The following is a 23,434-nucleotide window of genomic DNA, read 5'->3' as shown; positions in this document are numbered from 1 at the left end:
CGGGTATCGTAACTACAACCGGGATTTTCCTCAACTTTCATCTACGGTTGAAAGCACTTAGTTACGAGACTGTCAATGTCATACATTCAATATGCATAGCCTAGGCTATGTACACACTCTTACACGCAGGGTTATAAAACCCCCCCTCCCCCCAAAAATAACACGCTACATTAGGGCCTTTGTTTTTTAACATACACTTTCAAAAAGAAAAGCACAAACCTTGGGGAAAAAGCAACTCACACCATCCTTCATTCATACTCGACGTACGATATTAGATTAACACATTCACACGTGGCTTAAACTTGTAATCCGTACACAAACAGAAATTGGGGGTTCCCCACTTTACCATGATATAGGAATAGGGCAACCCTTCAAGTTTAAAAGTTCACAATGAAAAGTTTTCAACTATCAACAAGTCACCACGTGTTTGGAACTTTCAGACAAGAAGAAAGTAACATAGGGGCTACGTAAATACAGGATTATAACCTATATATATGAGAATAGTACAGATGTATTTATATCGTTAATTGGCTGCTGTTTTCTCCACAAAATATGCTTTCAATTAGTAAAATATCCATCTATTGTACAAAAGTCCTTCAAATTAAAAAAGTAGCCAAAGATAACTATAAATGACATTGTGGAACCCCTGCATTAATAAACGAATCCATTCCATTACAGCATCAAATTTCAAGTACCGTACTGCACTGTGTGTAGCAGTACCGTACCCTAGGCTATAATAATATACAGTCCCAGGCGAAGATGGATTTAAACTGGATTTACTCCCTGCGGGTTTGGCTTAAAATTTGTTAAATTGTATAATTATTATACAAAAATCAGGTGAAATACATAAGGAAAACATTTTGTACGTGGGAACTTTCACAATCATCGTTTGAAGGAAGAATAAATAACGAAAATTTCAGAATAACTTTGAGGTCCTGCAACATGCTGAGCCGAAGTAACGTTGGTGTAGCCTAGGTCCAAATTACTACGTGAACAGTCCATTCGTTAATATATAGGTCTAGGCCAGGACGTAAATTGATCCGATATTATTAAAACTAAGAACACAGAAACCAGAAATAAAGATTTGTTTTCTTTATTTCAAATAGTACCACGTAGATATTTTTTATTATGTCCCAGATTCCCGGGAATGATACCGAAACGAATGTAATAACATGTTGTTTTCCCACTACCAGTAGTATTAACACATTACTTTGTGATCGGGGTTAGTCAATACCAAGATTGGGATACTGGGATTCACTTGACTACCGAGATCCCGCACAACGCTAGCGAGTTGTTATGAAAATCTCATTCAACGCATACCCGGGTATGATTGAGCAATCAAATTTTGTGTAGCAATATCCAAGGAACTAATTATTTCTCTAATTGAATACTATAGTTCCTATGCAGCAACACTGCTATACATATTTGTAATTGTAAAGCATCTTAACCAGTTGGTAAAGCATTTTGCACTACCATACTGGATACTGCCATACTCCAAGATTAATGTATGTCGTCCAGTTATAGAGTTGTTGACAATTGACAATTCATAATCATGGACGTTAAATATGAATGTAAAGACTGACTTCGGTCAGCTTGCGGCTTTGATAAGCCAATGAGGCTTCTTCGCGAGTTCCTGCTTACAGGAGGATCTAAAATACATACAATACATATAGTACATTCAATACATACAAACATACAATACATACATACAATACATACATACATACATAAATGATTCCCTGCAGACATGTCTGTGTCTTATTTTTACCCATTCGGTAACACAACCTACAATAGTCTGTGAAGTTGTTATATTTGAACTTATTCCAGACAGGTCTGTGACTAGGTGAGACCCTGAGTAGAATATGAGAGCCTAAAGGATAAGGGGATCAGGGGTGTGGTTTCTGTTAGACTTACCTCTTCTTGAGGGACTCCTTCAGAGGCACCTTTCTTGATATCTGCTGACTCTCGTTTCAATACTGTGAGCAGATGAAGAGCTACCACGTCGACGATAAGACTTCCCTGTTGATGTGAGAGCAGAGGCAGTAATCTTGCTAGCAACTTCCTGCCTTTCCTGACCGATAGGATCTGTAATAGCACTTCATGGCTGCTGCAACTAATTGATGAGATAACCATAGACAATTAATTATTAAATGGTTTCTGAAACTGCATTAAAGTATTGTATACACAGATAATTGTTAATGTAACATTAATTGATAAAGATGTGAAAAATAAGATACTTTGTTGTGATGTTACCAATAGCAACCAACTAACAATGTATGTCAATCATGTTAATGTTTGCAGACATTTCAATGACACCATAACCAGTTAAAAGCTGACAGTGGCAATTCACGACACAAAGCTAAGACTACACATACTAGGTATTTTCAATAACTTTCTGATACAAATTTATTGCAATGCTGCTTTCAATGGACAGCCAATACCCGCTCATAGGTGCTGTGAACGGTAGTTGACGTTGGTAGTTAATCATTTCTTTCCTCCTTCAATAGCTCCATCCATCCTTGCTTCTCCATGTTTATTACAGGAGCCTGACTCTTAAAGGGAGACACTAACCCAAATGTCATCTTTATCATATGCTGAAGAAGTTGTCAAACAACTGCCTCAAACACCTCCTCAAATTCTTGAGCTGCATTTGAGAAAGATCCTACCACTAACAATGTACTTTATCTGTATTCATACACTTCAGGGAACGATTTGGCTAATTGAAGCAATCATTTCAATAATGATTTCTTGTAAAGTAACTCGAGTTTCCTGCAGACATTTGCAGACACTTGGAGTGTTAACTCAGTGGTAAATGCTGATGCCTTTCAATCATAAGGTCCCCGGTTCGAGTCACTCCCAGATTAATGTATGTCGTCCAGTTACAGAGTTGTTGACAATTAACAATTCATAATCATGGACGTTAAATATGAATGTAAGAGACTGACTTTGGTCAGCTTGCGGCTTTGGATAAGCCAATGAGGCTTCTTCGCGAGTACCTGCTTGCAGGGGGATCTAATATACATACAAACATAAACATTATTATTTATACTGCCATATTGTTTATTTCATGCTACTCACTCTTCTGTTGGTTCTTCTTCCAGTTGCAAAGACTTATACAAGTCATTCAACAGCTGCTGTCGTTTTTCCAAGAGGGCACCAGTGTCTGATTCTGGGAGGCCGTTAAGTTGAATTGCTACATCGTCAGCTTTCAAGAAAACATCATACATTCGTTCAATGGACAGAAGAATCTTCCTCTTCTTACCATGGTCCTTGGCCTTGCTTGCCTGAAAGAACATACATTTACAATCAGTTCATCACGAAATAACTGTAATGTACCAAACCACCCAGTGTTACTCTCTCCTGTTATGTGAATATCTCAAGAGATTGCAAACTGAAACCTTAATTGATTGAAATAAAAACACTCTAAGAATAATCATTCTGAAGCCATGTGGTATATTCATTTTTCTCAACAGTATATCTTCATACTAACAACACAAGTGCTCTTGTTGGTATAGTTGGATTGACTAGCAGAATATATTAATGCTGCTGAAAGTTGATGGTTCTATGTTTGTATGTATGGTTGGATTGACTACAAGAATATATAAATGTCGCTGAAAGTTGATGGTTCTATGTTTGTATGTATGGTTGGATTGACTACAAGTCATATAAATGTAGCTAAAAGTTGATGGTTCTATGTTTGTATGTATGGTTGGATTTACTACAAGTCATATAAACGTAGCTAAAAGTTGATGGTTCTATGTTTGTATGTATGGTTGGATTGACTACAAGTCATATAAATGTAGCTAAAGGTTGATGGTTCTATGTTTGTATGTACGGTTGGATTGACTACAAGACTATATAAATGTAGCTGGAACTTGATGGTTCTACAATTGAAAATTCGCCCTTAAATACCACTGCCAGAACAGTTTCCCTTGCCTCGGGCATTTTATTTGGCTCACGCGGTAGATCACTGGTAATGTGAGCCGAGGAAGTTACTTTTCCAAGCTCGCTAGGCTTGGCGAGTCGATTACGTAACACGCATGCTATTGTTCCAGACTAATTAGCTAGAAAGGTGCAGAAGTTGACAGTGGCGAAAAATGAACGACATTCTTACTAAAGAGCGGATTTCCAAATGTTATACTCACATCCTCTTCTTCCTCATGTCTGATACTGTGGACATCAATCAGTTGTCTGGGATTGTTGACGCTGGATGAAGTTACCCGACCTAAGGCACCTTCAAATTGAGCTGATGAAGAGAAATGGATCATACTAACATTAAAGGGTGTGAAGACTCGCGCACAAAGAAACGTCTCATGCCGGTTATCTGACCTAGTTTCGAATGAGGTGTAACAGAAGTGTCAGACACCACCATCGATCCCAGAAAATATACACACAGCTTGCTACCCTCGGTAATTAGACACTAGTGTACAGTCAATACATACAGCTACCCACAATACCCACAACACAGTGTACATAGCAGCGGTGGACATCCTAGGTGTAGATAAAGACAACAAGGTATCACGTTTCATTACTGTCTGCATTTTTTAGCGACAAGAAGAAAACTTCACTTGCAAGCAACAGAAAGTTAACTTTTTCAGAGCGCGGCACGCGGTTTGGACATAAAACAGGACATTAACTGACGTCGGAACAACCACTTGTCTTTATTGGATAGAACAGAACTAAAGGCACAGATTTCTGGTAGTTTGATGAGAGGAGGGATGGATTTCCAGTGATAAATAAATATGTCATTGTCAGACTCATACAACACCATTATAAATACAACTCAAATACAACAATTTTATACTTTGTAGACTTTATATTGGATATGAGGGCATTTATATATTTTTATTCGCTTTAATATTTTGTAGTTACATTTATATTTTGTTCATCTTTTTATTTTATTGGAACGTTTTCATATCTATGTATATTATGATACGTCTTATTTGTTGTTTACAATTTTTAATGTTTTGAGCTCTTGTTATCAACCAATTTCCATTGTATTTTTATATGATTGGCTGAATAAATATCTATCTATCTATCTCTATAGCAAAAGTAAATTTGCCAACATTACTTCTGTTTGATCCCAGACAACCTCTCAAAGAAATTCGGTTGTTCACATGTTAAATCGTGGTTGTCCTAAAATGATGGACCAGTAACATGGTGCCACCACATTATCTTTACCATAAATTAAATGATCATAACAAAAGGTTAGTCTTTGCTAGACCTGCTGCAAGAACTGCATGTTAACCAGTTATGCATAATAGCATACAGATGCGATAAACGCCCCCTTTTTGATTACGTTTCGTCCCATCTTAATTGATATGAAATGACTGTAGGACTCCACTACCAACAATAAGACTAATGTACTCATCCTAATGTACCCCACCTCACCCCCACTTTCCTGCTATGTTCCCACTCTTCCAAGTCTACTGCCCCATCATGTACCTACCTGGTTTGTAAACTCTTGGTTCCAGTTTATTCTTTTTATCTTCTCCATCTCTCTTTCCACGTCTTTCGTCCGCATCTCCTCTGCCAAATTTCTCGTCTCCTAAAGACTTCTTCTCATCGGATCCCTTGTCTCCTTCTTTCAGCTTAGTTTGTCTTCTCTGTAACATTATCTGCAATCAAAGCAAATCAAAATAAGTGTTTACACGGTTCCAAAAATTGGGAACCGGGCACCCGAGAGCTGCTACCCGTCGGGTATCTTGGTACCCGGAAAAACTTTGTTTACCCTTGTGTATCACGATTTTCCAGAATTTACATATTGGATGCTATAGTAAATGAATTATATTCTCTACTGACAATGTTTTCATGTTCAAGTACGTAGGGGTAAGATAAGGTATGAAACCTTCCTCAATAGTTTCTATTTGCTTTTAATTCTTTCATTAACTTGTCAATAACTTCATATAATTAACATTACTACTAACATCGCACTGCCGCCACTGCTTATGTGTGCTCTCCACCTCTATTGGATCAGACCATATAAATATCCAATTTAGCTCTTAAACAGTTGTTACTAACTACTATCTATTATGCAGGCCCAGGGTTCACATTAGCCACGAGACTGCGTGATTTGCGCAATTTGATCGCATTTGGAATAAATGATTAGTAAAAAGCCACTTGCGATTAGTTTGTTTTGTTATCCCATCTATAATTCATTAACATCTCGTAAAATTCCTTGTCAGCCTTTCCTTCTATTTTCTAAACGAATGAATAAAAAATAATTGTGAGAAATTTTTCAATTTTTTCCACATGGTAGCCTAACATCACACTAAGTCAATGAGAAATCTAGCTAAGCCTAACCATGTTTATTCGCTGAAATTGTGACGCAGTTATAAGATATCCATGTAATACTTCAAAATAGCTGTTATCTTTGACCACCTGGTAGCCTAATTCCACACTAAGTCAACGGGAAATCTGCCTAACCATCGGTCTGCCCCCGAAAAAAATCCCACTTTGCATATGATTCGGGTTATAAATTAGGAACCGGGTAGTATTGCGTCGGGCAGGTACCTGGATACCCAGTGCAAAAAAAGACTACTTGTGATAGTAATGCAACAAAGAGTATGTAGTGTGGGTTACTGCCATTTCATGTGACGCAAGATCTACTTTAATATTCCTAATGAATTACCTGATAGTAATAATCTGAGCTCATTGGGTTCTCTGCAGAAAGAGTATCTACTGTGGGTTACTGCCATTTCATGTGATGCAAGATCTACTTGAATATTCCTAATGAATTACCTGATAGTAATAATCTGAGATCATTGGGTTCTCTGCAGAAAGAGTATCTACTGTGGGTTACTGCCGTTTTCTTGTGATGCAAGATCTACTTTACTATTGATAATGAATTACCTGATAGTAATAATCTGAGATCATTGGGTTCTCTACAGAAAGAGTATCTACTGTGGGTTAATGCCATTTTCTTGTGATGCAAGATCTACTTTAATATTCCTAATGAATTACCTGATAGTAATAATCTGAGATCATCGGGTTCTCTGTTTGCAATTGAAGCATCTGTATACGGATCACCCAATCCTTCTCTCTCTGTGTCATTAAATTTGCATATTCATCCCCCGGTGGTTGGCATTGATCTCTTCCCGGTCGTGGATACCTGCCATCTGGTCTGCCCCTAAAAGTAAAACACCAAAACTCAAGTCTGAATTAGTGTTTCATCTTATTTTGTTGTTTTAATCTGATTTTATTCATGATTATCGGATGTTCTACCTCTAATTATTTTTTCAAATAAATCACACTCTACAAGAAAGATTGCCTATAATTGTGTTAGTATTAACAGTAACTTTGATAGTATCAACCGTAGCTCATTAGATCCAGAATCTGTGAAATTCTGATTGGAAGCATAGTCTGTATGTATAATAGTGTTTACACGGGTGCAAAAATCGGGACCGGGTAAAAAATTGTTTACCCTCGTGTATCACAAATTTCAAGAAATTACATATTGGATGCTATAATAAATGAATTATATTCTGTACTGACAATGTTTTCATGTTCAAATACGTACATGCAAGATAAGGTATAAAACCTTCCTCAATAATTTCTATTTGCTTTTGTTTCTTTCATTAGCCTAACACGACACTAAGTCAATGGGAAATCTGCCTTACCGTCGGTTTGCCAATTTTTTTTTTTTTTTAAATCACACTTTGCGTAGGATTCGGGTAATAAATTAGGAACCGGGTAGTATCTCGTCGGGCAGGTTCCCTGGATAACCTGTGCAAACACTAATGTATAACCAGGCACAAAAGGCAGCTCTCCCTAAACGGTTTTGTGATACATTGCCAAATTGAGGGACGACAGGTCACTCTTAGATTGCAAATATCATCTGTCTCTTATGGGGATTAGTGTCTGCATAAGAAATATGATTTACCGTTGTGGTGTTCTAATCCACTGCCTCCTTGCAGGACCAGGGTCCGTCGATGGCCGAACGGGTGGAATCCTTGGATGCATAGGGGTTAAACCAAAGCTTGGATGTGGTGTTCCAGGGTAGCCTCTTCCCATGGGACTAATACCCATTGCGTGACCTCTGCCCATAGGAGACCCCTGGTGAGGATGTGTTGGTACTCTCCCCTGGTTGGGATATGGCATGGGCATGAATGGTGATCTAGGCATCATATTCGGTCTTGTGCCAGGAGCAAAATTTGGGGAATTTACCATCGGTGATCGCACTGAGGCACCTGAACCGAAAATAGATGGTGATGTTTTGTATGCAATGTGAAAGAAACTGAAACAATAAGTTACATTACAAGTTGTGAGAAGAGATGAGTCTTCATATGTCTATCATCTAATAAACCATTCAAGAGAACACTTACTTATTTCATAACCACAAAATTGGAGAGAACAGCCTCTCTTATTTGAGTATAATTTCAATCTGAGAGTCTTTGTTAAACTGTTGTTACAAGTTCACTCAAGCAATCACATCCAAATTATCGTTATTTTGGTTGAAAGTTTGTCAAGTCAATCTTACCATAGTAATTGTTTCGGTAGGTGTGGGTGGCGGTGGAGTAACACACCATCAGAGCAGACCCATTTAACTACGCCACAGTTAAACCAAGACTGTCAGGTTATATTTATTTTGATGCTGGGAATGACCAGTATAGATCATTTACAACATTCAGCTTTGCTATATCTTTGTTGTGGACCAAGACCGGTGAATGCCAATGATGTTCTTTGTTCTGAGCTTTCTTTCATTATAACATAATAATTATATTATGTATGGTACTACCATGGTAATTCCGGGAACTAACCCAATCAGCATGGAGCAATGGAACTAACCCAGTCAGCATGGAGCAATGGAACTAACCCAGTCATCATGGAGCACTCCAACTAACCCAGTCAGCATGGATCACTCCAACTAACCCAGTCAGTATGGAGCACTGGAACTAACCCAGTCAGCATGGAGCACTCCAACTAACCCAGTCAGCATGGAGCAATCCAACTAACCCAGTCAGCATGGATCACTGTAACTAACCCAGCCAGCATGGATCACTGTAACTAACCCGCTCAGCACGTAGCACCCCAACTAACCCAGTCAGCATGGAGCACCCCAACTAACCCATTCAGCATGGAGCACTGAAACTAACCCAGTCAGCATGGATCACTGGAACTAACCCAGTCAGCATGGAGCACTGGAAAAAACCCATTCAGTATGGAGCACTGTAACTAACCCAGTCAGCATGGAGCACTGGAACTTAACCAGTCAGCATGGAGCACTGAAACTAACCCAGTCAGGATGGAGCACTGAAACTAACCCAGTCAGCATGGAGCACTGAAACTAACCCAGTCAGCATGGAGCACTGAAACTAACCCAGTCAGCATGGAGCACTCCAACTAACCCAGTCAGCATGGAGCACTCTAACTAACCCAGTCAGCATGGAGCACTGTAACTAACCCAGTCAGCATGGAGCACTGTAACTAACCCAGTCAGCATGGAGCACTGGAACTAACCCAGTCAGCATGGAGCACTCCAACTAACCCAGTCAGCATTGATCACTGGAACTAACCCAGTCAGCATGGAGCACATCAACTAGCCCAGTCAGCATGGAGCACATCAACTAGCCCAGTCAGCATGGAGCACTCCAACTAACCCAGTCAGCATGGAGCACTCCAACTAACCCAGTCAGCATGGAGCACTCCAACTAACCCAGTCAGCATGGAGCACTCCAACTAACCCAGTCAGCATGGAGCACTCCAACTAACCCAGTCAGCATGGAGCACTCGTTACACGAACCGGCTTTGTACAAGAGTGTGCCTGACACAGTCGATGATACCTCAGATATCTATTGATGTCAGCTTTGTAACCCTTCTGAACAGATTGGTATTCTACTGAATAGATAAACCACTTACGTTTGATGAGCACCTGATGTAGATAATCTGGAGATATTCTTCCGCTCGTCTGGTGCATGTGAACTATTAACTTGCTGATTTCTGTCGGTGATACCCGTCCTCCCATGATCTGGTGTAGCTTCTGAGTCCAGTACCGAACCATCTCAGGGACACCACCAGGCATCTGGTTCTGCTATGATAATATTAACCAGTGATATTTAAATTTGGTGCAATACATAAGTACTCATCTCCAATGTGATTCATAAACATTTACTAAACTATATTTCATTACCTGGAATATAGAAACCAGCTATTGTATGCATTGCAACAGCCCTACACACAGTTAAGGAATTAAGTTCAGTTGAACACCATGGATAATGTTTGGCAAGATATATAATTCCTCAAAGTGGCTTGGTAACTTGTGCAATGTTTTCCGCTGTTAAGTGTCTGCTAGATTAATACATCACCCCCTGATTAGTAACTTGCTGTTTGCTTTACCCCCTCTTATCAATGCAAGGATCTTTTCTGTTGAGTATCGCATATAACATCATTTAGATAATAATGTTCAATCAATATTACAGCTTTGTTCCATATATGAAGAATTCGTAAATGTTGTGCAGTTGAATCTATGCCATTTGCTTTTGATGAGTTTGTCTTTTTTCTTCATTCCAAAGAGCACCAGTTTAAAAGCATTGCACCCCCGGCTACAATATGTCTAAAAGCCATGAATCCGTGCGAGTATAATATTTTGTACACACAGTTGACTAAATAATTTTGTAATGTTTTCCATTGAATTATAATAATAACAACCTAGACTCATTGATGCCCCAGTCTGCTACACCTATCTTCACCAATTATCAGTCATGCTACCCCCTCTACAAAAGACTTAACATCTCATAAGTAAATAATATTGAAACTGACCATTCCTCTTTGTGGGGTACCCATCGAGATATTCTGCCCTCGCGGTGGAGTACCAATGGGTTGTGGTTGTGCTGCAGAGTTGGATGTAGCTTCGTGATTCACTCCTTGCTCTATTTCTTCTAAGGTCATCACTTTTGCTGGCATGTGTCCTGGTCCAGGGACAGCTTGAAGAATGGAAGGATCCTGCATGTTGGAAAAAGTTTAATAATTATTTAACTTTGATCCCAGAAAACCATGTGTTAGACAGAGCAGTTTCATTACCAGTACAGACAGGATATTACCGTGACAGGAATTCCTTTTACATCACTTGCTATGTTCTTCTGTAACCAGTGGAAACTAATTTCCCTTGATAGACTTTTTAAAACTTAAATGTGCATTGCAGCAATGATTGACTTCAGCAATGCTGACTTATATACCACCAAACCAGCCACTGAATGTATGGTGCGAATATGCCAGTTTCTTCATAATATGTATGTATGTATGTATTTATTTTAGATCGCCCTGCAAGCAGGAACTCGCAAAGAAGCCTCATTGGCTTATCAAAGCCGCAAGCTGACTGAAGTCAGTCTCTTAGATTCATATTTCACGTCCATGATTATGAATTGTCAACAAGTCTGTAACTGGACGACATACATTAATCTTGGAGTGACTCAAACCAGGGACCTTATGATTTGAAGGCACCAGCGTTAACCACTGAGCTAACACTCCCCGATATTGTTGTTAGCTTGGCAAGCCTGTTGATCTTTCATGCCTGCTACAATGGCTGCCATATCAGCATGGAATTAGTTGCCTCATACAACCATTGTAATTGTGGTGGAATAAGAAATTAATGTAGAAAAGGTCAACACGGCCAAATCCTGTAGCATGGTAGTTAAAATTAATCCAATATTTGACAATTATTCCGAGACAGTTGAAAGATTTCCTGTTGGGCCTGGTTGAACCTCATAGTTTGCAACCTGCTTTATCCCTCTTTAATCCACTGTCATATTGTCCCCATGGTAACAACACACTTACTTCATCCGTGTTAACAATACAAATTTCATCATACATGTATCCCTTTCCAGTCCACCCAAGCATACACAAGCCTACTCAACTGTGTGTACCACAACATCATTGAAACGCACAAACATCACCATAGTGTTGTAAAGCCACACCTTTTTGGATCAAATCATTGCCCCCGTCTGCCATAGTAGGCCAAAAACCGTCATTTTCTTCATTTCTGGCGAGTTTGTTATCTATTTTTATTGATCCTGTTTAAAAATCCATACCAGTGGTTAGCCTGGCTTGCCACTATAGCAATGCAGTCTTCCCAGATCTCCCAAACTTCCCTGTCTCAAACTGATTGACAACGACAGTGATGACTGTAGTCTTGTAAGAAACTGGCGAAACAGCATCTCATAATCCTTGTAGTGATTTGCAAGAAAATAGTTCCCAACATATTTTTTATTTCGGTAAATTGTGAAGGAGGCTGAACCTGGAAGGATCCATTCCCTTCAATGAATTCTAATTTATGTGAATTGACATGTATTTGATGTTATATAACCAGGGATGTGCCCAGGATTTCCTGAGTGCCGGGTATACTGATCGCCGTCCTGGGGGAAGGTGCTCAGATGCCAAATGCTGGCACTTGTGTAGCTTTTTCAGCACATACACAATTACTAGTTTTGCTAAAAATTTGCATTTTTTTTTTTTTTTTTTTTTCTTTTTTTTTAGTAAAATATATTACTTACCTGGTAAAAGTTATTAGTTTGTTTGAAAGAGATTTTAGAAGGGACCGACTGAGAGCCGTAAGCAATGTTTCCCGCATGCGTAACTGATGCATTATTAGTCTGTATGATTTTGGCATAGACTAGGCCCAATGTATGTTGAATATATTGTTAGAAGTGATGAAAATAATGCTTGGCGGGATAAACGATTTTTAAGACGGTGCTGGGCGGTAATTTTTAGTGCTTGGCGGGGCCGCCCAGCATGACATCCCTGTATAACTGATATTGGGTGCAGCATTGTTTCAGATGGAGACAACGAAACAAACTAGGTGGTGTGAATACCTGATAGTAGTTTGTAATGTTAAATTCAACGATAAAATGTTGAACCTTTAAGTAGACAATACATTACCGTCCAAGCACTATCTCCGCCTGTTTTGCCTTGCCCTCCTCCAATGTGTAGTAGCGCCTTGAGACTATCCTCAGCTGACTTTGTCTTGGCCTTTTCAACATGAGCTGCACCCCATATGTTCTCCTTGGCACTTTGGGACATGAGGTTAGGATCATACAGACTCGGAGGTGATCCCGGTCCAAAGAGATTTGTCAGGTTGGAATCTGCAAACTACAACAGAAAGTTAAAACAATAGACTTAATTTGTATCATATGGCTCCATAGAGTATATTTGTATCACATGGAAAATCTATTTGTATCACATTGAAAATCGATTGTATTTTTATCATAAGGCTCAATAGAGTCTATTCGTATCACATTGAAAATCTATTCTATTTGTATATGGAACACTAGAGTTTATTTGCAGTATATGGAAAAAATACCATGCCGTTTGCAATCAAGTATATGAATCCGATTCAGTCCGAAATCCTACATGTTTTCTTCTTGAACCCTCCTACAATATGACTAACTTGATTTAGACATTGTGACACATCATGTGTATTCTTGAGACAATTCGTGCTAAAGTTATATGTTGCTGATTAACCAGATAAGTAACTGTGATAGGACCGAATGATATCACATGAAGTACACCATGACAGGCCATTTTCAGTGGAATCTCATAGCTACTGCTTATTAGTAGCCGACTGTGAATTGGATCCCATTACATCTCCAAATTGTTTTTGTCAATAGATGTAACAGTAGCATTACTACAACCCCCATTGTAACTGATAGATACAGCTGTATGTCAACTGGCTGATGAAGCTAGTATTTACAGCAGGTACAATGTATTAAATTGTCACAGGAAATATTCGCTATACTGACAATTCTTCTATATGTGTAAAAGTAAGTTTGCCTGACGTTTCGATCATAGCAGGATCTTCTTCGGAGGCTAAATGAGAAGTGACTTGTCATTTAGCCTCCGAAGAAGATCCTGCTAGGATCGAAACGTCAGGCCAACTTACTTTTACACATTCTATTACACAGGCTCTCTAGTGGATAAGCAGTTTGCTAACAGTTTTATTTTATTTATAATTCTTCTACATGTATATCTTCTTATAATTCTATGTAATCTTATTTTGTTAACAAAGTAACGCCTGTTATGGATGTATACATGTCGGGAAGCAATACCTGAATTTTGATTGGCTGAGAAGATGTACTCTTTGTTGGAATATCAAACATTTCATCATCATCTTCATCATCTAGAACCAACTGGGTAATGCTCTTCTCCAAATCCTATGAAATTTTAATGAAATAGAAAGTGACAATAAAAGTATAAATATAATGAAATTAAATGAAGTCAGATCGTAAATAAGCTTCTCTGCTGAGTAACATGACACCAAAGAGAAATGAGATCAGTTGGTTTGTGAAGTGAAACAAACTTGCTGCTGCTGGAATGTTGCACATGTTAAACATCCAATTTTTCAATATTGGCAACATTAATATATCCTGTTCCCCCTCACTATGGCTTCCTTGTTACTATAGTTTGATGAAATGCACTACTTCTGGCACTATGACACTGTGCATGTAGGGATAGAATTTGCTTGTTTATCTCTCAATGTAATAGAACATGAAAGGTCTTACATAGTTTTGACAATTAGATCCTTTAAAATATACCTCTGCAGTTTCAAGTCCGAGTAACTTTTTCATTCAAGTTGTGATTTAGTCCTTTGCATTTTGCGAATCTGCACCAGTGGAACCATGAACTAGTCGATCATGCATCCCATCTGTATGTAAGTTCTTCTGATGCATTCGCATGTGCTAGTACTGACACCATATCGTGTTTCTTTGATTCAGAGATCTGTAAATTTAGTAACGATCATGCCAATTTGAGAGTATATGACAGCTCTCCGCAATGAGACCTCGGCCAGCCCGATTCTTGCAGTCCAAATTATGACAAGTTTGGTTTACCTCTTCTAATGGTCCTTTATCTGTATCCGAAGGATCTCCTTCCATCATCAACTTTGAGGTAACCCCCTGGTCCTCTTCTGGCCGACCCATCTGTTGGTCAAAGTTGAATGCCAACTTCTCATGAGTGAGTTCCCATGCTTCTATAGAACAGATTATAAAAGGAAAAAAAAATCCCTGAGACTATATATGTGATATGTACTCTTTGATTGACAGTATTGATAATCATATCTCATGCAACAGACCATCAAGTGTTAGCATGTAACCCTATATCACATCACAGGGCTCAAATTAACAGTCACGACGAGTCCGATCTTCCGAGAAGACCCAAAATGATGCTGGAAACCAAAACCCTGCTTAGGTTGTCTGACGGACAACTAGCTTATTCGCATCACAAATTTGCCGTCAGCTATATTTCTTATTAGTTAAGACAGAATGTGCATACTGTACATATGCAGTAATGGTTACTTAAAGTATCGTATACTTCATACTAAAGACTCTGGTGGCCACAACCACGCTTGCTTTCTACCTCACGGCCACATGATGTATCACAAGGTAGCTGCAATACAATTTTTACATATGCAGTACTATACTGTGCATGTGCGCATACAGCATGCTGGTTTGTGTCACTGCAATGTAGACGCTATACACTGGGCTTACCCTCTGTCCCTGGAAGTGATCGGAAACGATTATGTAATTAATTTGTCACTACCAGATAATCCCCGCAACCCAACATGATTAATCATGAAGTGATGTACACCACATAAAATGTCCATAACTCTACACAACCGCTCTGTCAAAGATTTTTGCAAAGTCAAGCTCCGTAAGACTAGTCACTATAAGAGTAAGACTTTAAGACTCAGGCAGATAGACTATTTTCCTACATAACGTTACGGTACTCACCTACAAGGCAAAATCGATACATTATAGTATTACTTATGGGTGGGCCATTGTAAAGTGAGTAACTATGATAATAGCCACTGGGCATTAAATTATGAACTCTTAGTGCACATTATTTTAGCGATGCACCACGTCGGTCAGCTCCAGTATTAATTATTCGTGCTTTCATTGTACAACCCAAAAATGCATCGGACAACGTAATATGAATGCTAGGTGGTCCAAAGAACAGCCTTAAAATTATCTTTAAATGAGGTTTAAAATCCCAACATTGCTAACAATATATTCAACATAAATTAAAAAATGTATATTGTTAGCAAAACTAGTACCGGTACTTGCGTATGTGCTTCAAAAGCTACACAAGTGCCAGCATTTGGCATCTGAGCACCTTCAAAAATCGAAAATTTCTGAAAAGGGAGGGGGCACTTTCTCCCCATTAGACCCCTCCCCCCAGGACAGCGATCAGTATACCCGGCACTCAGGAAATTCTGGGCACATCTCTGCACATGAAACCTTGTACTGTAGCTGAAGTTTCATTGATACGGGTAATAAAAGCTGAACTTGTTACCATCTCCAAAGTCTTCATCCTCCAAGCCAAATGTTTCATCATTCAAGTCATTGTAATCTTTGCCTTTGAATACATTGACATCCTCCGGCCCTTCATCAAGAGGCTGCCGAAAGAAAAGATGCACAAATCGTGAACTGAGTGTACCATATACATTTAATATAGAAGAGCATATATATCAACAGTCTTGTCATTGCTTCATTTAAATTTATTAAGCCTTATTCCTTCTCTGATATCTCTCTGATAGATTGCATATCATTGTCATATTGATGCATAGTGCTGTCTCCTAATGAGCAAAACTAAATAAAACCCTTGCAATGGCAAAGTATGAAACATTGTTACATTATCTAGCAGATGTAGGACAGTGTATTTTGCTATTGGTGATAGTAAGCCTGGTCATCTTTTGAATGAGTGAACAAGCTCTTGTTTTTTTTGTTTTTTTAATAGGCTTCATTTCCTCTTTATAGTCAAGAAGCTGCTGGCTTCACAGTTTATCTATTTAAGATATTGCATCAGAACCTTTTTTTTTTATAATTATTTTTTTTATTATCACCCATCAAGAGTCCAAACAATGTACAATTCATAATAACATATATTATGACCATTAGTCAATATTATCCACAACCACAAATAAATCATTAAACTTCAAATAAAGATTTCCAGTTATGCCATCTGATATAAAAAGCATGTTGCTTACAATTAGTTTTATACCTAAACTTTTCTTTGAAATAAAAATTCTTTAAATCAATATTACCATAGCTAAAGGACGGTTTCTCATTTTTAACCTTACTTTTGTAAACCCAAAATTTCACAACCAGAATGATGTCATAAAACAAATATTGCAGTCTTTGTGCAAATAAAAAAATTTGCTATTGGTGATAGTAAGCCTGGTTATCTTTTGAATGAGTGAACAAGCTTTTGTGTATTTGTAAATTGGCTCCATTTCCTGTTTATAGTCAAGAAGCTGCTGGCTTCACAGTTTATCTATTTATTGAAGACACTGCATCAGAACAGAAGATCATTGTCTCTTCTGCAGTTTTTGTATATACATTTGGTGTCCATTAGCAGGTTGCCTCTTTACTACAGAACTCCCCTATTCTCAGAATAGTGGCATCACCATTGCTGTGGTCAGAGTTTTCTGGTAGCAACTCCAATCAGGAGATCTCTAAAGGACTGGTTAGAGAAAGTTACTTTCCTGATTGGGTACTGTATCCTTACTCCAATTTGGCCCCTCCCCTTTAGTTAGACAAAGTAATTACTGGGTATGCCATGTGGCTGCAGAGCACCTTAACCCCCCAAGCCATGAGGACATAGATTTAGTGACATTGCAGGAGAATTAGATCCTAAGTTAAAACTTTTATATCATCTACCTGAATCTCTTCCTGTGCAATTCCAATTAAAGTGAAGAAGCCAAATATAACTGTAAAAATATAAATTGATTGTTAATCTTGGCACTTCCTGATACTAATCACCATTGTAGTCTCCACAGAAGCCTAGCTGTCGGATATTACAGGAACTCATGAACCCTACTTGAAATAAATTCAATCTCCATTGTCATAACATGGGAAGATTTATTACTATTCTGATTGGAGGACACTAACTTTACTTTGCCTTTATATATTGCCCGCCATTGTTGTCTGTTTGGAACTTTACTTAATTTCACAAATCTATTGGATGGATTTCAAATTCTGAACTTTGTAGGAAGTACAGTATAGCTTGAATTCTACTCTATCTTGCCTGGACACTACTCTATCTGCCTATATTCTTCTCTATCTTGCTTGGCTACTACTCTATCTTGACAGTCTGTAGAACAACCAATTTCCTTTCTGTCGACCCAATGGATTTGTATTTTATATTACTGTATATCAAGGATTTGTTTGTGTGTGTGAATGAATGGAAAGTGGCCACCGGTGAGCAACCAAACTGTAAGTCAAATCATTCCTTTATTTTTCATAAAACTGGACTCCATACTATCAATGCCCTCCTTCCCATGTAAGAATAACCTTTTCAATATTCATAATAATATTTCACATATTAGACTCTTCAGTTATATATGAGACTTTCTGTTAAATCTATTGTTTCAATACAATTCTCTCTAAAGTATACTGTACTTAGCCAGCTACACAGTTTTTTTGCATGCAGGTGATCCTCCTACTGTACCTGAGCTATTTAGATACAACATATTTTCTTGACAATCTGTGCTAATCGCTGCCATATATTTTATTTACAATGGATTAGCCAATTCATGAAGTCTATTTTGGAGCAAACACCTCACTCTCAGCTGAGCATCTTGCTGTCCGAGTCATACGATTTCTATGTGTCAATGAATTTCTTGGCTGCGATATCTTTCCACATGTCATTAATTTGACACAATCAATTATGAAATGTTGAAATCTGAAAATCATCAACAAATTGGTTAAAATGCGATCATTTATTATGGCATTGTGAACTTTGATTCAAAATATTTCAATGTTTGTGTTATTTCTTTTTGTTTAATACAGTGCCACATTTAGTACATTGCTACTTTAAATACAGTGGCACGTTTAATACAGTGGCACATTTAATAGTGTTTACACCTGTAGGTCCAAAAATCGGGAACCCGGTACCCGAGAGCCGTTACATGTTTGGTATCCATTTACCCGAAAAAATTGTTTACCCTAGTGTATAGCGATTTTCAATAAATAACAAATTTGATGCTATAATAAATGAATTAAATATTCTCCACTGACATTGTTTTCATACATTAAAATATGTATGTGTAAGATACTTAGGTATAAAACCTTCCTCAATAATTTAAATTTGTTTTTTTTTCTTTCATTAACTTGTATTTAACTTCACTAGTAACATCGCAATGCCGCCGCTGCTTTTGTTTGCACTCCACATCTATAAATATCCAATTGATGTCTCAAACAGTTTTTAGTTATTACTATCTGTTATGCAGGCAATAGGGTTCTCGTTAGCCGCGAGATTGCTCGATTTGCGCGATTTTATCGCATTTGGAATAAATGTTTCGAAAAAATCCACTTGCGATTATTTTTGTTTAGTTATCCTGTCTATAATCCATAAGTAACATCTTGTAAAATTCCTTGTCAGTCTTACCTTGTATGAAATAAACAAATGAATCAATAATAATTGTGAGAATTCCTTAACTTTTTTACATTGTAGCCTAACACGACACTAATTTTAATGGGGAATCTAGCCTAACCATCTGTTTATTCGCTGAAATTGTGACGCAGTTATAAGATATTCAATGGAACACTTTCATTATTGCTGTTATCTTCGACCACATGGTAGCCTAATACCACACCAATTCAATGGGAAAGTCTTGCCTAACAATCGGTTTGCCCCCAAAAAATTACAATTTGCCTACGATTCGGTTAATAAATTATGAACCGGGTAGTATTGCGGCGGGGCGGGTACCCGTATACCTGTGCAAACACTAACGTTTAATACATTGCCACTTCTAAAACAGTGCCAAGTTTAATACAGTGCCAGTGACTTTCCTCGTACTGAGGTAATCAATCCAAACTGACTGTTGTAACATCTGTAGTTACGATAACTGAAATATACTGAGAAGTGTTTGACACTAGAACATCATTGAACTTTAAATATTGTGTTCACAAGTAAACTTGTTCTCACCTACAGGTAATATCATATAGTTATCCAAGTAGGAATTATTCCTCTTTTTTTTCTGTGTTAATCAAACCACTTTTGTATTGAGTATGTCATACATTTTGGAAAAAAGAGATGTTTGCGGAAACATCAAAAATGTCTTAATATCGTGTAAATGGTTTCGACTTTGTGTAGTACCTCAACTATACGCTCCGTAGCAGGGGAATAATATAACCCAAGGTATTGATAATTTTGAACTATAATTCTTGATTAAAGAAAGAAGAAACTTTGATGAATTAAATTTCTATTATTAAGCTTATACTTGGATGTCTTGTTGAATTTCTTTTTCTGTATTTTGACATTGGTTGGACAGCCTCTATTCGAACACGTTGAATTGTACCCTGGCTATTGTAGGTGCCAAACATGGGAGAGCAGTTTAACCTTTTAATCTCTTAAGAAGTTGAGTCTGTGGTACTGTATATACCAATGACATATTGTCAGGAATGCATGAGTGATTGAACAGTGACAATATACATTGTGAATGAATTTATAATGAGTATATGACAGAGCTGCCTCCAAGGGCGGCGGAACCGGGGGGGCACAGGGGGCACGTGCCCCCCCACTTTTCCTCAGGGTTAAAAATGTGCCCTTTTTCTACATAAAAATTGAGGTGTCTCAAGTTAGCAAGAGGCCAGGGAACCAGAATGAACACTCGGGAAGGGCCGTTTCCGGCCATCCGAGGGGTTTGTAAAACCAAAAAATTTCTTGTACGCTCCGCGCCAACCGATGGTGGCGCTCCGCTCAGAATGTCGTGCATACAACTTTGGATATTGCAGTGCTAGTATGCATTTTTTCCATGAAAGTGGGGTGGGGGGGGGGGGGGTGGGCGTTGATGGAGTGATTTGTATACGCGAAAAAGATAATACAATAAGAGTTATAAAGGTTACTAAATATAAGACTACATCAGTCAAATTGAATTTCTGCAAAGTGCCCTTTGATGTCGGTGCCCCCCAGATTAAAAGTGCTTCCGCCGCCCTTGGCTGCCTCACTGCAGATCCGAAAAATGCCTCAAAGGAATTTATTAGCGCAATGACATTTGTGTTAGGAACTGCAAACCTAGAGAGTATCCATTTTAAATTATTATCTAACAGTGTACTATACCGAGATTATTATTCTGATTGATGATGCTTTCAGTGAAGCCTTATGTCCTGACTGAGTTGATTGTATGAATGGAATAGTGATAGTATCTGTGTTAGTGTACACACTAATATATGGCCTAATGTGAAACAAGTGAAGGTGATTTAGCTTTACTGTTTCGGTTTTGTACTTCTGAGGCTGAGTCGTGTCACCTTTGATGAATCCCAAGGCTGGTTTATATGTAGAAGACCATTGTTGACAAAGATGTCACGTATATGATAATACTGTAAAGAACCATCTGTTTCAGCAATGAACTGGTTTATCTGTCAAGGTCTACAATTGTCAATTTGCATCCCTGTAATTTATTTGCATAAATGTGTAACCGAAAATGGGTAACGAATTTCCAAACTGGGTACTTCACAGCTTTTCCTGGTTCTGCGTATGAATTTGTATGGTGAGTTCCAACGGTAATTATTCCTGTCTGTAGTTATAATGGACCACCTTGAACATTGGTGAAGTTATCGTTGTTACATTACCATGTGCAAGAATCTAATTAGTCAGTGACATGTACGTTTTACGTATCGTAGTCCTAAGTTAGGCTAAGAAGTAAGAGAGTATTTCAATTGGGCTAGGCTAACTGTGGTAAAGCGTAACGATAGGCCTACAATGTATGCTAAGTGAGGGTGCGTTTTCTTGTCCGAATCGGAGACGATTATTTTCTTACTTCTTACGGAAGGCCAAAACAGTTTATGTCATATTACCATTGAAGTACCACATTCGTAGTCATCATCCATGTTGTTTGTTTTTGTTCAGCCACTTGTTCATTTGAAGTTATTAAGGATCTGTTTCAGACCATGTCATTCGGCGAAGCATCGCTCTTTGAATGAAGCGACGAAGTAGACGGTAGTACCGAACATTTTCTGTGACATTCCACTTTCTGACGCGTATCAAATCCGCGAATTTTAGAATACATCACTTGCTTGGTTTGTTTGATGGATGGAGGTAAGGAAAACGTTAAAGAGGTTATGAAATGAAAAATTTTCATGTCTTAGAATGGTTTATCTACATTACTACAACACCATCCATGCACAACTTTCCGTAAATACGGCTTCAAACGCCAGAAATTCGCTGTCAAAGTATTCCCCAGAGACCTCTCGAGCTGCCACTCGTAAAAAAAAGCAAAGCTGCCCACCGCAGTTCATCTGACGTCATCAAAGGAACCATTTCAGCCAAAGCCGACTCCCCGCTGTTTACCGATACGGCGTTACACAGTTTACTACATGTAACCACAACACTCTTCTCATCAATTGAAAATGTCTTCTCCCGAATCTTCCGATTCAGAGGAAATCTCTCAGGACATTCGTAAGCTTTGACGAAAATTATTTTCTTGAGGAAGAAGAGGAGGAAATAGTTTTCGAGGGTGATGAAGATAATATCGGTGTTTTTCCCTATCAATTGAGCCCCTTGCAGAAGAATTGTAAAACGATCCCGGTGGCCGAGACGCGTCGCTGCCGATCGAAGTCCCCGAGCAGAACGTTTGGACGACCCTGAACCGAAACTGGTCGGTTGAGCATAAACAAAACCACCGTTATTAAGACCATCATATGATTTAAATTATCTCGAATGTCGATGATCCTGCTACTTAACTTCGTAGCGAAGCTTCTAGAATTTTGTGTCTTACAGTGCAAGGAAAATGTGACATTCTGTACATTGCAACCCTATAGTACTAGTAGTGGTAACATGGGGTCTAGACCTAACTAATAGACGTTGTATAACAGGCTAGCCAGTGTAATTGTATCATCCAACTGTTACGTAAAATCACAACACAACGCCAGTTTTACCACAAAAGAAAACTTGCAGATCTAGTATTGATTGTTCTTAAACCAACTGGCTTTAAAATTTGTGCGAAATATTAGGTAACCATAAAAAAAATCGTCATTTGCTGTATCAAGGAGGCCTAGGCTATGGTCATAACAAGTAATTTGGCAACAGTATAGGCCTACAGGCACTCGTAACGTTGTGTATGTGTAGTGTTTTGAGCGAGTCGTGTTCAAATTCTTCGATTTTGTCATCTTTTGGAAAAGCTTGCAGTAGAAATCCGTCTCTACTTGTGGTGGAGCAACCTGATACCACATATCGGCTCGGCATTTTTAACATTTACGAGATAAATTTACGTAAAAACAAACTCCAAACACCAAATCTCAATTACTACGGAGCAATGCAACAGTGTAATGGTGTGTGTTCTCAGACGTTTAAGAATGTAAACATAGCGTCTCGGAAGTGAGCTGAGTTCCTCGACTGACGTCACGCCTCGTTACCGTAAATACAACAATTTTTAGGAAGTTTTTATTACCCTCGAATTTTTGATCGTTTATTCCTCGAGAATGCAAGCTTCGTTTGACACAAA

General features: G+C 38.4%; 1 protein-coding gene across 2 annotated transcripts in view; it reads right to left on the bottom strand.

The window, feature by feature from the left end:
- The window catches only part of LOC139969026 (uncharacterized), a 32,752-nt gene extending 10,797 nt beyond the window's left edge, over positions 1–21,955 (bottom strand). The window contains exons 1-13 of one of the 2 annotated variants that reach the window (XM_071973729.1): positions 21,789–21,955; positions 16,282–16,384; positions 14,820–14,959; positions 14,040–14,144; positions 12,874–13,083; positions 10,759–10,941; positions 9,859–10,030; positions 7,883–8,189; positions 6,964–7,129; positions 5,450–5,618; positions 4,146–4,246; positions 3,079–3,284; positions 1,915–2,113 (exon numbers count right to left, since the gene is read on the bottom strand). In XM_071973729.1, coding sequence (XP_071829830.1) covers positions 1,915–2,113; positions 3,079–3,284; positions 4,146–4,246; positions 5,450–5,618; positions 6,964–7,129; positions 7,883–8,189; positions 9,859–10,030; positions 10,759–10,941; positions 12,874–13,083; positions 14,040–14,144; positions 14,820–14,959; positions 16,282–16,384; positions 21,789–21,821 — 2,094 coding nt within the window. In that variant the 5' untranslated portion in view covers positions 21,822–21,955. The remainder of the gene's footprint in view (positions 1–1,914; positions 2,114–3,078; positions 3,285–4,145; positions 4,247–5,449; positions 5,619–6,963; positions 7,130–7,882; positions 8,190–9,858; positions 10,031–10,758; positions 10,942–12,873; positions 13,084–14,039; positions 14,145–14,819; positions 14,960–16,281; positions 16,385–21,788) is intronic. The other variant, XM_071973736.1, reaches the window with a different exon arrangement.
- Positions 21,956–23,434: the final 1,479 nt, after the last annotated feature.

Source organism: Apostichopus japonicus, chromosome 1 (assembly GCF_037975245.1).
Source record: "Apostichopus japonicus isolate 1M-3 chromosome 1, ASM3797524v1, whole genome shotgun sequence".
NCBI lineage: Eukaryota > Metazoa > Echinodermata > Holothuroidea > Aspidochirotida > Stichopodidae > Apostichopus > Apostichopus japonicus.
This window is presented reverse-complemented; position numbering and strand designations above follow the sequence as displayed.